The 14,230-nt window shown below is 48.6% G+C and overlaps 6 protein-coding genes across 6 annotated transcripts; 3 read left to right on the top strand and 3 right to left on the bottom strand.

The window, feature by feature from the left end:
• Window positions 1-484: 484 nt before the first annotated feature.
• EV420DRAFT_1475570 (Spc7 kinetochore protein-domain-containing protein) lies at window positions 485-3,863 on the top strand (the record flags this gene model as incomplete). The annotated part of the gene is made up of 12 exons (XM_060469284.1): window positions 485-686; window positions 745-889; window positions 948-1,635; window positions 1,658-2,059; window positions 2,108-2,437; window positions 2,489-2,614; window positions 2,667-2,842; window positions 2,889-3,070; window positions 3,120-3,166; window positions 3,255-3,380; window positions 3,437-3,699; window positions 3,752-3,863. The coding sequence occupies 12 exons, from the start codon at window positions 485-487 to the stop codon at window positions 3,861-3,863; spliced, it is 2,799 nt and encodes a 932-aa protein (XP_060336489.1).
• Window positions 3,864-4,859: 996 nt separating this feature from the next.
• Window positions 4,860-6,572, bottom strand: EV420DRAFT_959190 (P-loop containing nucleoside triphosphate hydrolase protein). The gene is made up of 7 exons (XM_060484152.1): window positions 6,464-6,572; window positions 6,353-6,412; window positions 6,243-6,296; window positions 5,444-6,194; window positions 5,135-5,393; window positions 5,040-5,082; window positions 4,860-4,982 (listed from the first exon to the last, which is right to left on the bottom strand). Exons 1-7 carry the CDS (start codon window positions 6,469-6,471, stop codon window positions 4,970-4,972), a joined length of 1,188 nt encoding a protein of 395 aa, XP_060336488.1. The 5' UTR covers window positions 6,472-6,572; the 3' UTR covers window positions 4,860-4,969.
• A 397-nt stretch (window positions 6,573-6,969) lies between these two features.
• Window positions 6,970-9,068, top strand: EV420DRAFT_1637573 (uncharacterized protein; the record flags this gene model as incomplete). The annotated part of the gene is made up of 7 exons (XM_060476727.1): window positions 6,970-7,113; window positions 7,167-7,471; window positions 7,527-8,399; window positions 8,453-8,630; window positions 8,678-8,709; window positions 8,758-8,908; window positions 8,964-9,068. The coding sequence occupies 7 exons, from the start codon at window positions 6,970-6,972 to the stop codon at window positions 9,066-9,068; spliced, it is 1,788 nt and encodes a 595-aa protein (XP_060336487.1).
• On the bottom strand, window positions 8,913-10,706 carry EV420DRAFT_959384 (4-hydroxyphenylpyruvate dioxygenase). Its single transcript, XM_060484155.1, has 6 exons — window positions 10,607-10,706; window positions 10,224-10,558; window positions 10,035-10,171; window positions 9,929-9,984; window positions 9,862-9,878; window positions 8,913-9,813 (listed from the first exon to the last, which is right to left on the bottom strand). The coding sequence occupies exons 2-6, from the start codon at window positions 10,413-10,415 to the stop codon at window positions 9,364-9,366; spliced, it is 852 nt and encodes a 283-aa protein (XP_060336486.1). The 5' UTR covers window positions 10,416-10,558; window positions 10,607-10,706; the 3' UTR covers window positions 8,913-9,363.
• On the bottom strand, window positions 10,651-12,285 carry EV420DRAFT_959244 (putative stress-induced protein STI1). The gene is made up of 5 exons (XM_060484153.1): window positions 11,997-12,285; window positions 11,509-11,938; window positions 11,080-11,449; window positions 10,961-11,031; window positions 10,651-10,913 (listed from the first exon to the last, which is right to left on the bottom strand). Exons 1-5 carry the CDS (start codon window positions 12,103-12,105, stop codon window positions 10,886-10,888), a joined length of 1,008 nt encoding a protein of 335 aa, XP_060336485.1. The 5' UTR covers window positions 12,106-12,285; the 3' UTR covers window positions 10,651-10,885.
• Window positions 12,043-13,987, top strand: EV420DRAFT_959283 (WD40-repeat-containing domain protein). Its single transcript, XM_060484154.1, has 3 exons — window positions 12,043-12,414; window positions 12,471-12,687; window positions 12,737-13,987. Exons 1-3 carry the CDS (start codon window positions 12,246-12,248, stop codon window positions 13,866-13,868), a joined length of 1,518 nt encoding a protein of 505 aa, XP_060336484.1. The 5' UTR covers window positions 12,043-12,245; the 3' UTR covers window positions 13,869-13,987.
• The last annotated feature ends 243 nt before the right edge of the window (window positions 13,988-14,230 follow it).

Here is a 14,230-nt window from a genome sequence, read left to right as displayed (position 1 = left end):
GCCCTGCCAAAGGCATCCTCAAAGCCTCGTCTTTGAAGGCACCGCTGCAGGATGATTCCCGCGCTGATACTCATTTTGCGAGTCAAGGAGGTTTGCAGTCACAAGCCGGATTCCCTGCCTCAGCATCCCGACGCCGATGACTCCAATGCCACGCAGTCCATGGACATGACCCACTGATTTTCAAACAAGGATACACGATAATTTTACCTCGAAAATCTATGGGTCGTCGCGTTAGCTTCAGCGAACACGCTTATGTCCGGGTTTTCGATGGAAACACAGGACAACACCAACAGCACAGGAACACCTCAATCATCACCAGGAACGCCTTCGTCAGAGGGACATTGTCCCATCTGCTGCCGTCAATGAATGAGAACGCATACCCCGGTGCATCTCGTCGCCGGAATTCACTTCGTCAATCGTCCTGCCAGCGAGGGGTCTGACATGGACCTTACCACAATTGGTGGTGCATCGGCGCTTTTGGATGATGATTTCGACGAATTTCGACGATGACATGGAAATTACAGAGGTCTTGAATGAAAATATTCTGCGTAAGCGTTCGATGTCGATCGCTGGCCGCACTCCTTTGTCCGACAAACATCCATATGCCATACCAGACCCCGATGCCGCTGCTTCGTTTTCAGAAGAACAGTCGATGTCCTTCTCAGATGATCTGTCACAATCAGAAGGTGAACATACAGCAGCCGATGGAGTTCACGATTCCTCTCGCACATGCGCTACGACCAGCCAATCAGGATCCTGTCTGGTTAGAACTCCAAAAAGCCACGCACGCCGGGGCATCCTCTGTCCCTTATACAGAGGATGATGATGATGTCGATCATCTAGGAATGGGTGGTGCAGAAGAGATGGAAATCGGTGACGCTTTGGAGAGGTTACAACGCGCTCGAGAATCTTTAGGGCCTAAGCATCGGCGGAGATTCATTCTCTAGTGAGGAGAGCGAGGACAACATTGAAGAAGGAGACCGGACCATGAACATTAGCAAAGTTTTCGGGAGGCCAAGTGCTGTGTTCATGGATGAAACTGAGGCCTCCGTCCAAGGATCACCGAGTCCCGAGCCTCAGCTGACTCCTTCAATATACCCATCTATGCCTTCTCCAACTCTACCTCAGCCAACATTTACCGTTTTCCAACCTTCTACAGAGCCTACATCAAATACAACTAGCCCCGCGACATCTCAACAAGTAAATGTATTTACAAACTCGAAGCCAAGCGTACTTAGCTCCTCTAGCGCGACCAACGTACCATCTCCATTAAAGAAATCCCCTTCCAAAGTCGGTCCAAAGACCTTTACTGCTGCATTCGCCCCCCCGGTTGCTCGGTCCCCTCTGAGGCAACCCATCAAGTCCCCCCAGAGCTCAAAACGCACTCATTCTCAGAGGTCAAACAATGAAAATTCGGAGGACAGTTCAAGTCCAGCCAAGCGATTAGCTGTCGCTTCACATCGGCTTGCGCATGATCATGACCGCCCATTTGCTTCCTCTTCAGCTGCTCCAACTCCCCGACCGCTATCGCCTAGTAAGAAGGCACGTTTCGAGAGCATAGGGTTGAAGGATTCTCCGCAGAAGACATCGGCTGCCAAACGCCCTTCCGGTTATTTTGCTCGGAGGCGTAGCATGGTCAGTGCCCGTCAAGATGTAGAACTTGCTCCTGCTGCTACTCGAACGTCTCCCCAGAAGAAAGCAAGGTCTTGGATTGGGCCGAGCGAGCATGGGTTCGGGCCCTACGGATGCGTGGAGACGATTCAATAGAGATGCAGGTAGTGGTCTCCCAAGTGAACGGACTGAAATAACAGGAGAAGATCTCGAGATCCCTTTACCTGATGATACACATCAGCGGTCTTCCCCTGATCGTTCGGCGCCTCCGGTAACATTCAGCTCGCCTTCGCCTTCACCTACTCATCCATCACCCGTCGTCAATGGCGAACTCTCTGTTTCGGATCCTCCAAGCCCTGAGGATCAGGAAGGTCGGATGGATGTTGACTTGCAAACCACCGAACAGTGGCGGCAAGAAGTCGAGCCAGATCTAGATGAGGATGAAGGAGTGAGTGATATAGTTGAGTATGGCCGAATCTAATGCATTCTCTCCCAGCTTCCCATTTCCATCCAGCAGTTCTTCGAAATGACGAACATCAAATTCATGGATGATCTGACTGCTCCACGGAGATCTATGCATCCCTCCCAGCTTGCATCCAGGCAACCTCGAAACCCCGCAGACATACGTCCGGCAGAATATACCATTGCTGTGGCTATTGACATCCCTCAACTCTCATTGTATTCACGCGTTTCAAGTGATCTTCAAGCATGGATGCAACAGAGTAAGGATGTCTTTGTTGAAGCAGAAGAGGAAGCTGCGAAGATGACACCAGAGTTATTCGTCGAGTTCTCACGAGCGGATGAAGAAGGGCAAGCCGAATTATTAGTATGTCGTCCAGCACATCGTTCCAAAGCCTTTTATTAAACAGCATGCTAGCACCAACTCAATCTTATCCGTACCAATACAAGAGCCCAAGCAAAATCGGATTGGTACGAATGGAAATTGCAGTGGATTGAGGGCTTGCGAGTGACGGCAGAACAAGCCTTGGGCGAACTCGAGATGGTAAGCTATACATACAATAATCACTTCCTCACGCCCAACGTGGTCGATGTAGGACGCGAAAGCTCTGGCGGGTCTACGAACTCACGCAGATGACATCATCCCTGCTCTGCAACAAGAATACGATAACATCATGCAAGAGTTGCAACAAGAGCAAGCGGAGGTCGCTGAGATTGAACAATGCGATCAGGATTACCTCAATGAGCTCAAGGCCTCGATCGCTGAGCAAAAGTACGTCTGTTAAAACCGTGTGTCCACGATTTCTAATTTGCACCAGCATCGAAGTCGACGCCCTCAAAACCGAAGTATCTGAGGGAAATGATCAGTTAAAATGGTTAGGTGAACGCCTGGAGGAAATCGAGCTTCAACGGCGCCAAGCGAATGCCGCGATATCAGAAGCAAATCGCATCTTGCACATGCAAACACACAGCACGGAGGCCGAAGTGTTTAGGTTACGAAGTTAGCCCATTCTCTCTTGTGCTCTTCTCTCTCTGACCTCGGCTTACAGGTGAACTTGAAGCCCTAGAAGATATGCACATGTTCCACGTGGCTAAAGTGAACTCTCAACTCTTTGAATATGTCTATGCCTTCACAATTCCGCGTGTGCATACCATGTGTCAACTTCTTACCAATTGTCCAAAAGGTAGAGGTTCAGACGTTGGATACCATTCGCTTCAAGTATAAGGACGACTTTCCTCATCTCAGCCGGTTTTTAGTGTCGGCAGCTAATCATCTCGTTCACAATACCGATGCAAGGACAACCCGGCAGGTCAGCAATCTCTAGTGATGTAGTCGTCCTTGATATTGATATTGATCCATTGTCAGATTGTCCACCTTCTTCGTGATTACTGGTCATCTTGTTCCCAGCTGCGCCTTCAAATGTCGTACATTTCCATAAGGTTCCCTGTGGATATAACGACTTCTACTTCTGGGAACCCAACCTTCACTGCAGTTGTGAACATGATGTTCCCCCCAAAGAAGGCGAAGGTTTTGGTCTCATTTCACTTTGATCTGGGTGTATTCTCCAAGTGGCCTTGTTCTGTTGCATCCATTCAATACGGAGTAGAGGTTGCCTATGGCAGTGTCGAGTGTGTCCTCTTCTAAGTTTTGTTACTTTTGTCACTGACATCTCATCCATAGCCCTTCCCCTATCTCTGATGCAGTGGCTCAACGATTGCAAGAAGCGAGTCCCGATGATAGCTACGCATGTTTGTTGGACGCATGCATAGACGCACACGAAGCTTGCCAGTAATATCTTTTTAAGCAACGTATTAGTATTTATGTTTTCTACTTATTTTATTTTCTTGCTTTCTTGTACATCATTGTCATCATTATCATATTATGTATGTATCTTCATGGATTCATCATGCCTGTCTATGGAATGAGAGCAGCGCCAAAACATGTCGAGGTAGCGAAAGTACACAATTCAAAAAAGGAATGCAAACAGTAGTCTGTAGAAACGGAAGAGAGCGAACAGAAGACCTCCATCAAGCAGTGACCGCCAGAGTGCCCGTAAGCTTCCCGCCAACGCAGAGAGCGATAACGATCCCCATGGGTCAGCTCGTTCATCGACTTGCTGTCCCGCAAGAATCAACATCGGCTTCAGGGGAGAGTTCCATAGAAACATAAGAAAAAGCTGCCATGGGCGAAGTGGGGCACCGCAGTGGCGGGAAACGAGATGAAGCGGTTTAAGCGAACGGCGTCGGGACGATAACCTCCTGCGAGATACTGCAGCACCAACGGTCCATGTCCAAGCGCTGATGAAAATCAAACTCAACAAGTTCGGTTTGGAAGCAGGTGCGATGGAAGTGAAGTCGGTGTCAAGAGAAGGACCGGCGTTTTGAAGCAGACTTCTTATAGATGATAGAGGACCTCGCTTTTCTTTTTCTCTCCTTGGACTGATTCGACTTGTTGCTCACGACATCCATGGAACTTCTTCGACTCGAGGTGTCGGAGGGAAGAGGCGACTCGTTAGCGGAATCGGAGGACACGCTGTCGTAGCTGTAGCGTTTGGAGCGTTGGTCAACTGAGAATTGATGCTGGAGAGATAGGCTGGGAGGGTAGAAGTGCTGGCGAGTAGGTTCATCGCAGCCGTATGCTGGCGTCGCTATTTTGAATGCATTCCACGGATACTGCGCTAAATTAGAACGACTCGAAGTGCGTCAAATAAGATGCTCGACTTACAGATGAATCCGAATCATTGCAGTCGAAATGTGGGACGTAGACATTTTCAAAGCAAAGCTGTTCATAGCGTTCAGACATGAATGATAGCAGTGGTACTGGACAAGGATCACAATATAAGATTTCGCGTTTGTTACAAAACTCGGATAAACAAGTGTACATAGTTCTGCCGCATCATTAGATAAGATCACTGAAAGTTGAACTTGCATGAGTAGTTGCTACAAAAGAAACAGTAAATTTTACGAACGCGACGTTGAGGGGCATCTCCTCAATCTGAGTAGAATAGAACCCTATTGACATGAAGATGTCAGCATGAAGAAATTCGAGATACCTCTTGCTTACTTTCGATCTCTCTCAACATGGACACATCATTGCTGGTGACAAAGTTGATAGCAACACCTTTTCTTCCAAAGCGACCGCCGCGGCCAATGCGGTGGATGTAATTCTCTCGGTTGGTGGGTATGTCGTAGTTGATCACCAAAGAGACCTGCTGCACGTCAATCCCGCGAGCAAGTAAATCCGTCGTGATGAGTACTCGGGAGGCTCCCGAACGGAACTCCTTCATGAGATTCTTTCGCTCTTGTTGATCCATGTCACCATGCTATGATTTATTCATTCAGCAATTCTTGCGAGCAGTTGAACGATGCATACCATAGCTGACACTGTGAATTCGCGGCTCTGCATTTGCTCCGTCAGGATATCGACCTTCCTTCTGGTGTTGCAGAATATAACGGCCTGGGTAATATTGACGGTGTCATAGATGTCGCAGAGCGTGTCAAGCTTCCATCCCTCCTTCTCCACAGCAATGTAAAATTGTTTGATACCCTCCAAGGTCAGCTCGTCCCTTTTGACAAGGATTCTGATGGGATCGCGCATGAACTTGTTCGTCACATCCAACACCTCCGCAGGCATAGTAGCAGAGAACAAGGCGACCTGGATGTCATTGGGCAGAAGTTGGAACGTATCGTAGATTTGGGTAGTGAATCCCTGTGAAAGCATCTCATCTGCTTCGTCAATGCAGAGGACCTTTACGGTACTAGTGTTGAGTAACCCGCGCCGGATGATGTCGAGAACACGACCGGGAGTGCCGACGACAATCTGAACGCCATCGCGGAGCTTGGACATATCTTCGCGAATGCTGGTACCACCCACACATGCCAGACTGGTTATATCTGTGTAGTCTCCAAGGGCGACAACAACTGTGTGGATCTGTGTGGCGAGCTCACGGGTGGGTGCTAGAATGATCGCTTGCGTCGCTTGAAGGCCAACATCAACTTTCTGCAAAAGTGACACCGCAAAAGCAGCAGTCTTTCCTGTGCCGGACTGGGCTTGAGCTATGACATCCTTGCCATTCGCAACCGGAGTGATGGCGCGTTGTTGGATTGCAGAGGGCCTTTCAAACCTGATAGAATGTCAGGAAGTAGATATGTAAGATAAAATTCGAACAAACCCGTATGCATAGATACCGCGGAGCAATTCTGGTTTCAGTTTCATATCGTCGAAACTATAACACAAATTTATCAGAGTATGGAAGGGAGATCATAAACATTTGGGCGGTACCTATCGACAGCTTGGTCGAAGTTCGACTGTATCTCTTCTACGGTGGCATCGTGTTCTTCACTGGGCGACGTCAATGTCTCGTTGTGAAAAGCTGTGGGACAACAGGCTCACCTTTTCATACAAATGTGTCAGAGGAAGGGGAGTTTTATAGATAAACTGCCTTCTGAATGGTTGAACTGTTAAGTAGTGTTGGGGGTTGACAATTGGTTTGGTTTACGTGATCCATCTTCCCTGGGTCCGTTATTTAAATAGTAGTGAAAATACCAAATCGCACGGCCCCGCGGTGTCTCAGGAGTCAGGACTAGACTCAGTTCGAGTCACCGGTCAGCCTTCGGATCATATTCTAGGTGTCCCCTCAGTCGAAGCTCTGGCCATACAGCCTTTTCAGGAGTACTGGATGGGCAAACCTGAAACTGCAGGTAACTTTTCCAGTGGACGCTGTTCGAGTCGGCGTTGAAACATTGTCGGCCAGCGTCGGCTTCATCCGGCATGATCGGCCCGCCCACAATTAAACAGTGATGTGACTTTCCGGCGCCCTTTCCGCCTTTTCCGGTCTTCCACCCGTTTTCAAAGCTGTCTCTTCCTTGTTATGTGTTCATGACCTTCTTTTACACAGGATGCAAGAGAAAGGTACTAGTCGAGCATGGACTCAGGAAGAGGACGACCTTTTGGTGCAAGTCATGAACCGCAATGGCGGCTTTGAAAACTGGAAGGAAGTAGCTACCCTGATTCCCGGAAGGACGAACAAAGCCTGTAGGAAGGTCTGTCTCTCCAATGTGCTTTTCATTGGACCCTATTAACCTTTTACTTCCAGCGATGGCTCCATTCTCTTTCTCCGGATCTTAGGAAATCTGCCTGGACACCAAGAGAGGACGCGCTGTTGGTGGCTTTGCACAAAAGGCATAAGAATAAATGGTCAACTATTGCTCGATTTATCCCTGGTAGGACGGACGACGCATGCTCTAAACGTTTCCGGGAAGCATTGGACCCGAGACTAAAGAAGGACCCATGGACACAGGCAGAGGACGCAAAACTCTTACAATTGTACAGTCAGTTAGGCCCCAAGTGGAAAGAGGTCGGCGAAGAAATGCAGCGTAGCGGTTTAGGATGTCGTAACAGGTATCTTTCTTTTGACACTACCATGTCAAGTAATGTTGAATGGTTCTCTTTCCAGATTGAGACTTCTTGAACGAAGAGCTTCAGCTCGTGCTCATCGGGAAGAGCCGCCACCAGAAGGCGTTCAAGGTGCTGACGTTGAAGAGCCGGACGCAGGCTCTGCCGTCTCTTCGACGCATAGTCCAGAGTCCTCGACCTCTACCCAAGAGCCTCATTCCTCCCTCCAGGGACCTCCGTTACCATTTTCTCCTCTCGAAGCTGATGCATTCACTATAGCCGAGGAGCAGATGACGTTCACTGGCTCCGTTATCTTCGATCCTCAGAACATACCTCTCGAGAACGCACCTTTACAATACAACTCGTCGTCATTTCCCACCGCATCATCTACCGACGGAGCGCAGCAGCATATCCCTTCCCAAGATGATACGATTCTTACGGACATGGAGCTACCCCAATCCCAGGATTATTCCATGTTGTTCTCACCCTACAATGATTTTGCGACCTTCGGAGACTTTTTCATGAACACTCCATATCCGGATAGTGATGCCTCACCGAACTTGGGTGTCCTTGACCTAAATTCCCCACACTCTTCGCGCTCCTCTCCCATGCCCGAGGGAAATAGAGCGACTTCTCGGCACGATCTGGAATCATTTTTCTATCTCCCGACGTTTACGAACCCTATGATCCACTGTACCTCCAGTATACCTTTGGATGACTGTTTGGCGTCCTCGAGTTTAGTTGATCAAACCGCAACAATCTCAATTACTTCAAGCATTGATACTCCGGCCTCCAACCTGGTTAATACTGACCCACTCGCAATGCTTTCCCCATCTCGGCATTATCGTCATCCAGCAGTGCGACCTAGACCCAGAAGGAGGACGCCGCCAACCACTGACACCCGAGTTTCTTCCGTGAGGCCAGCCGGATCTGAGTAAGGTGTTCTCCGAATACATCAGCTTGTCTTATTAATCCTCCAACTCCAAGTCCCAACATTCTTCCTTATGCTTGCGGTTATCGTCGTTGTTGGCCCCGAGAACGTTTTGCTACCTCAAGAGAATTACTGTACCATAGTAAAACCCACGAGCATGAGGAAGAGGAAGAGGACGATGGCACAGACCGAATTTTTAGATGTGCGTTGCATGGGTGTGGGAAATCTTGGAAGGTAAGATGGTATTCCATTTTGTGCTGATGTAGGCTTACCTTCTCCAGAGTATAAATGGTCTTCAATACCATCTTCAAGTGTGAGTCTCTGTCTGCTAAGCAAACACCCTGATACCACTTTTATACAGTTCTCCAGCGCATTTTACGGAAGCTTTGTCTTCCAAGCTGCAGGCTAGTGCCAGCACCAGTACCAACGAATCAGAATCCTTTCGCTGTCCGAAGCCTGGGTGTCATAAGACTTACAAGCAACACGGTGGTTTACGATATCACTTGAAGCACGTACGTATATATAATTTTGTACCACTGTTGTCCAAAATGACTGTCATCATCCTAGGGCCATCCAAAGCGAACACCCGAACAACTCACCGATGTACCGCATACTGTGGGAAAGTCGAGACGACTGCGTCAAAGACAAGAAAGGGTAGAAGATACTTCTTGATATCATGATGATTCGTCGAGCCCGTAACGAATATGACTTAGGGTAGATAAGGTGAGAGTAGAATTTCTAAGTCGTCCATAGTAATTTGTTACTTCCGTACAAGCCATCATTAACATTTTGTGGTGAGTTGACGGAAGCATGCATCTTTCCAGGATAATCCTCGCGTTACTCAATCGCATACTGCTTGCATTCGTCACGCAACAGACGATGCTGTGAACGTTTTGTCCTGCACGTAGTATTGCGAGTGTCCATATTGATATTTGTACGTTATCCATAGTAATTGTCGACCTTAGCTTCATTTCTTATTGTATCCTAACTGTGTGAGAAGAGCCTTCCAGCTCTTCATGCCTCTTTGCGCGTGGTCCGTTGGCACCTCTTTGCCGGGTTCACTCATCGTTCGAGAAAAGACTTCCATCGATACCCACCCACGGTACCCCACGTCCTCAAACAAAACTTTTGCGACTTTATCCACAGGAAGGTAGCCGCCCCTATCGAATTCGCAGGGGAACAATCGAGCATTGCGCGACCACATCATCTGTGGCTTCTGAGCTGGATCGTAGAAGGGGTGTGTAGGAGAAAGTGGGGGGCTCATGAACTCGGCGTCCGAGAGCTGAACGTAGAACAGCTTAGGCAGAAGAGCGGGTGCTGTAGCGGCCATTTCTTCGAGGGAGGATGCGAGGGATTCTTCTGCGTCGGGTTGCTTTCCGGTTAGAGAAGTAGGATCGCCATAGATTCGTCCCAGGATCTAGGCATGGACTCAGAGCGACCTTTTTGGAAAGCCAAATCTATATACCTGGTAGGTGTCCAGGACTTGGCAACGGTTAAAAATAGTGGTACTCCTCTTCATGAGAAAGACGTACCAGTACCAACGTTAGGGAGGTCAACCTTAGTAACGACGGCCCATACTTGCTGCCACCTATAGCTCATAGTCGGCTAGTTGATTGGTTGCGAGGATAATGAACCTACAAATCAAGGTGTGCGCCCCAGGCAAGAGCCTCGTACGCAAAACGAACAGGCGGGTCTTCGTTCAATCCCAGCTCACCGATTTCTCGAATGTCTGCAACGAGTTTGTCAAAGTCACCAGTGGTTCCTTCCAAAATCATCTTCTCAGGAAATCAATTCTCAGCTATTTCGCAGACAGCGAGATATACTCACCTGAGAAGGTACTTGAATTAAATTCGTTCCGAGGATCTTAACAACCTTGAACCACAGTTTTAACTTGGTTATGTTTTCTCGGTGTTTAGTGTCGTCGAATGACCCATCGTAGTTTAAGAATGGCTGCAGAGCCATGACTACCAGTCCATTTTTGTCGCAGAGCTCCCTCGTGTATCTTGCAGCTTGCAGCATTGTCGCTTCATCCTTCTCCGTTGAGTTCGGGTCTATTTTCTTTGCAGCATAAACAAGATCTTCCCAGAAGACTTCGAAGCCTTGGTACCCTGCGTTCCTTGCCTCGACTATCTTGACGTCAAGGTCGTGGACCTACGCTCTGCCTAGGGGAGAGTTAACGAGAGCTTCATGAGTAGACAAGCCATATATACCAAGGGTCATGGTTGGCACAGCGACCGGGAGGGAGGTTACTGGTGTTGACATTCTGAACGAGAGGAGCGGCAGATGAAAAGTATGATGAAAAGCTCAAGAAGATAGCTGCGATTCTAATTTGTACGATGCGGGGTAAATGACTCCGCGTACAGGTCGGACGGCCTTTCTGCCGCTCGACTAAGGTTTTTCCTTTTGCATGAACCATGATCATACGTCTTACAAATGTTTTCCATTAAGTAGTACTTATCCCTCCTGATAGTAACGTCCCGGATGTATTTTCACTGACCCATACCAAACTGTTCCGCACTAGAGTTCGAGTTAGAAGTGGGCCAAGGGAAAGAGGATCAACTTACAGCTGTCTAAGAGAGGGATTCGCCATAATTTCCTCCATTGAAGGCATGTTACCTGATTGCACTCGGCTCATCTAAACTGTATTGAGAAGGAAGATTCGGAGAAGGAGGTGCGCACACACCATGTCTGCTAATGCGGGGTTTTGCATTAAGTTAGCCAACCCTCCATTAGCTGCCATTTGCTGGGCCATCGCCATCATCTGAGGGTTATTCATCATACTGGCAAGGTCGGGCATTCCACCACCTCCTCCACCCATGTTCCGTAGCATATCTGCCATACCGCCAAAGCCGCCAGCACCAGCATCAGTACTACGTGTTGAATCGGTGTCTCGAGTAAGTGGCGGCGGACCGTCGTCATTGTCATCTTCAACAATGCGTGACTTTGAACTCTGCAAACCAGTTTTGAGGGACACGTTGTTTGGTTCGATCTTAAGGCCTCTTTCGAAAGCATCTGCGGCAGCCTTATAATCGAGAAGAGCATATTGTGCGTGTCTGTATTGTACTTTGATTACCAGGATAGATCATGGACTTGTAAAAACACGTACCCTAACCGATGATATGACTTGACATATTTAGGATCCACAGTGATGGCATTTTCGGCGTCACCGACAGCTGAAAGATGGTCTCCTTTGCTGGAGTGAGCGGCGGCACGATTTGAATAGTAGATTGGGTTGACTGGATCCAAAGCGATAGCCTCCGTGTAGGAAGCGATGGCCTCCTCATATTTCTTTGCGGTCATTTGCGAGTTACCGGCCTGCTTCAGCTTCTCTGCTCGGGCCTTGTCATCGGCAGTAGGTAACTTGGGTTGCGAAGTGGAAGCGTTGGCGGAAGCGGAAGTACCTTGCGAGGCAGCGCCAACTTTGTTCATGGTCTTGAGGTAAACGTCAAAGATGTTCTGCAGCGTTGCAGGCTTGACGGTCAGACGTTCCACCTGTTGCTTGTTGAGAGGATCCACTCCAAAGGCTTCCCCGATGCATTGGACTGTAGTGTCACCGCTATATCAGATGTGCCCTTGGTTGACGAGAAAGAATGAACCGACTCGCAATCTCCAATGACTCCTTGTCGTCAGCTTTAACAGTGCCATCTGTGATAGATTGGTTCAAAAAGTCGATAATGGAGAGAACGAGGCGTTGCTGCTTTTCTGCCATCCTTGATGTTGGGCGAACGCAAGACCTTCCAGAACAAATTGCGGCAAACACCGGTTCATTTTCTTTTCCTCATCATCGACGACGAAGACGAAAGCAGCTAGTGTCCGCTATACAACCTTCCTAGGGCGCTCAGTTTCGTGATGTTTTTCTGTGCGATATCTGGAGAGGTTCCTCAGGATCCTGTGGTGTCTTCCAAGTCTGGCAAAGTATATGAGCGACGCCTCATCGTCAAGTATATTACAGAGAACGGCACCGACCCCATCACTGGAGACAAGTTGGAGGAGGCAGATCTCATCTCTATCAAAGCCTGTGTGTGGTTTTCTCGTTTATCTTTGTCCCTTTTGTGCTAATACTGGACGCGTCAGCTCCCAGCAATGCTCCTCCTCGACCACCCACCCAAACGTCCATCCCAGCTTTGCTGCATAGTCTGCAAAACGAATGGGATACGGTCATGCTCGAGACATGGGCGCTGAAACAACAGTATACCAACGTGCGACAGGAACTCAGTCACGCACTTTACCGCGACGATGCTGCGACTCGCGTTGTTGCGCGTCTCATTCGAGAACGAGATGCGGCTAGAGAGTGCGTAGGCTCTGTTCTTCGTCAGATACTCCAACTAATTCTTTATCAGGGCTCTCGCCAATGTTCAAGCAAGCATGGGTATCTCAGTACCGACTGACGGTGCAGCGGAGGATGTTGAAATGGCAGAGAGCGGTGCTGAAAACGGAATGCCCAAGGCTATCGTTGACCAAATTACCGAGACCTACCAAGCATTATCATCCACGCGTAAAAAGCGAAAGGCTCCTACGGGTTACGTCTCGCCTGCCGATGTCAAAACATTCACCGCCAAGCACACCATTCCTTCTCTTCACTCAGCCTCTCCCGCAGGTATCACCGCTCTGGCTGTGTCCCGCTTGTTGCCTTCTCAGTTCCTGACCGGAGGGAACGATAAGATCGTTCAGCTTTATGACAGAAGCACCGACAAAGTGCTGGCTTCGTTGAAAGGCCACACTAAAAAGGTCACTCATGTCACATTCCGGGAGCGCGAAGGGGACCCTACCATGCTACTCTCAGCCGGTGCCGACAAGATTGCCAAAATCTGGGCTTACGATGCAGCGTCACAGGAATACATTCCCAAGTCGACTGTTCGCACTCACAAAGGAGAGCTCACAGGCTTGTTTGTGCATCCCACCTCTACCCTTCTCGCTCTTTCCTCGATGGACAAAACATTCTCCATTCATGACCTCACAAATTTCACCCAAGTCTACCGCTCCTTGAGTGCTGATGAGGGATTCACGTCGCTGTCTATACACCCAGACGGAACTCTCATTGGTTTGGGTACGGCCACGTCGACCATTCAAATATATGACATCCGTGAAGGTGCCATTGCTGCAACGCTAACTCCCAGCGATTCAGTCCCCTTCACCATCAATACGCTCTCTTTCTCTGAGAATGGGTATCATCTTGCAGCTCCCAATTCGTCGTCGTCGGTTGGGATTTGGGATTTGCGTAAACAGAAAGTTACGCAAAGCATTGTTTTGGAAGATGATTTCAAAATAAACAAGGTGCGATACGATACGAGTGCGCAGTTCCTGGGTGTTGCAGGAAGTGCAGGAGGTAGAATTTATGCTCATAAATCATGGGAGGAATTGGTCCGACTTGAGGAAGGAGGGGAGATTTCGGACTTCACCTTTGGCGAGATGGGTTCTGAAATTTGGGGAGCGACGGGTCGGGAAGTACGCGTATGGGGTCTACCTGCTTAGACTGTCCATGTCTTCGTTATCTACCTGCTGTAATTTTCATGTCTCCGAAGATTGTTGTATGATCCTGGCACAAATGTGTCCCGCAATGATTCTGTTGACTCGCGAGCACTGGAATCATTGTAAGACCCATTATTGTGAGTTTATGCGACCAATTCGTGGTATCCACCATTTATATATCGCACTATTACTAACGTCATGGTAACTTATCGTCATTTATCATTTTGCGTACAAGGCCAGGTACAAATACAGGCGACTCCGGAAGGAAGTGAAAGAATGTAAAGTGGAATAAATCAGATAATGCAGATGAAAAGAATGGCCGTGACGAAGAAGGTAAATAGGTATCGCGAAGTCAAAAGTCAGGA

Source organism: Desarmillaria tabescens (genome assembly GCF_030435595.1).
Source record: "Desarmillaria tabescens strain CCBAS 213 chromosome Unknown EV420scaffold_5, whole genome shotgun sequence".
NCBI lineage: Eukaryota > Fungi > Basidiomycota > Agaricomycetes > Agaricales > Physalacriaceae > Desarmillaria > Desarmillaria tabescens.
This window is presented reverse-complemented; position numbering and strand designations above follow the sequence as displayed.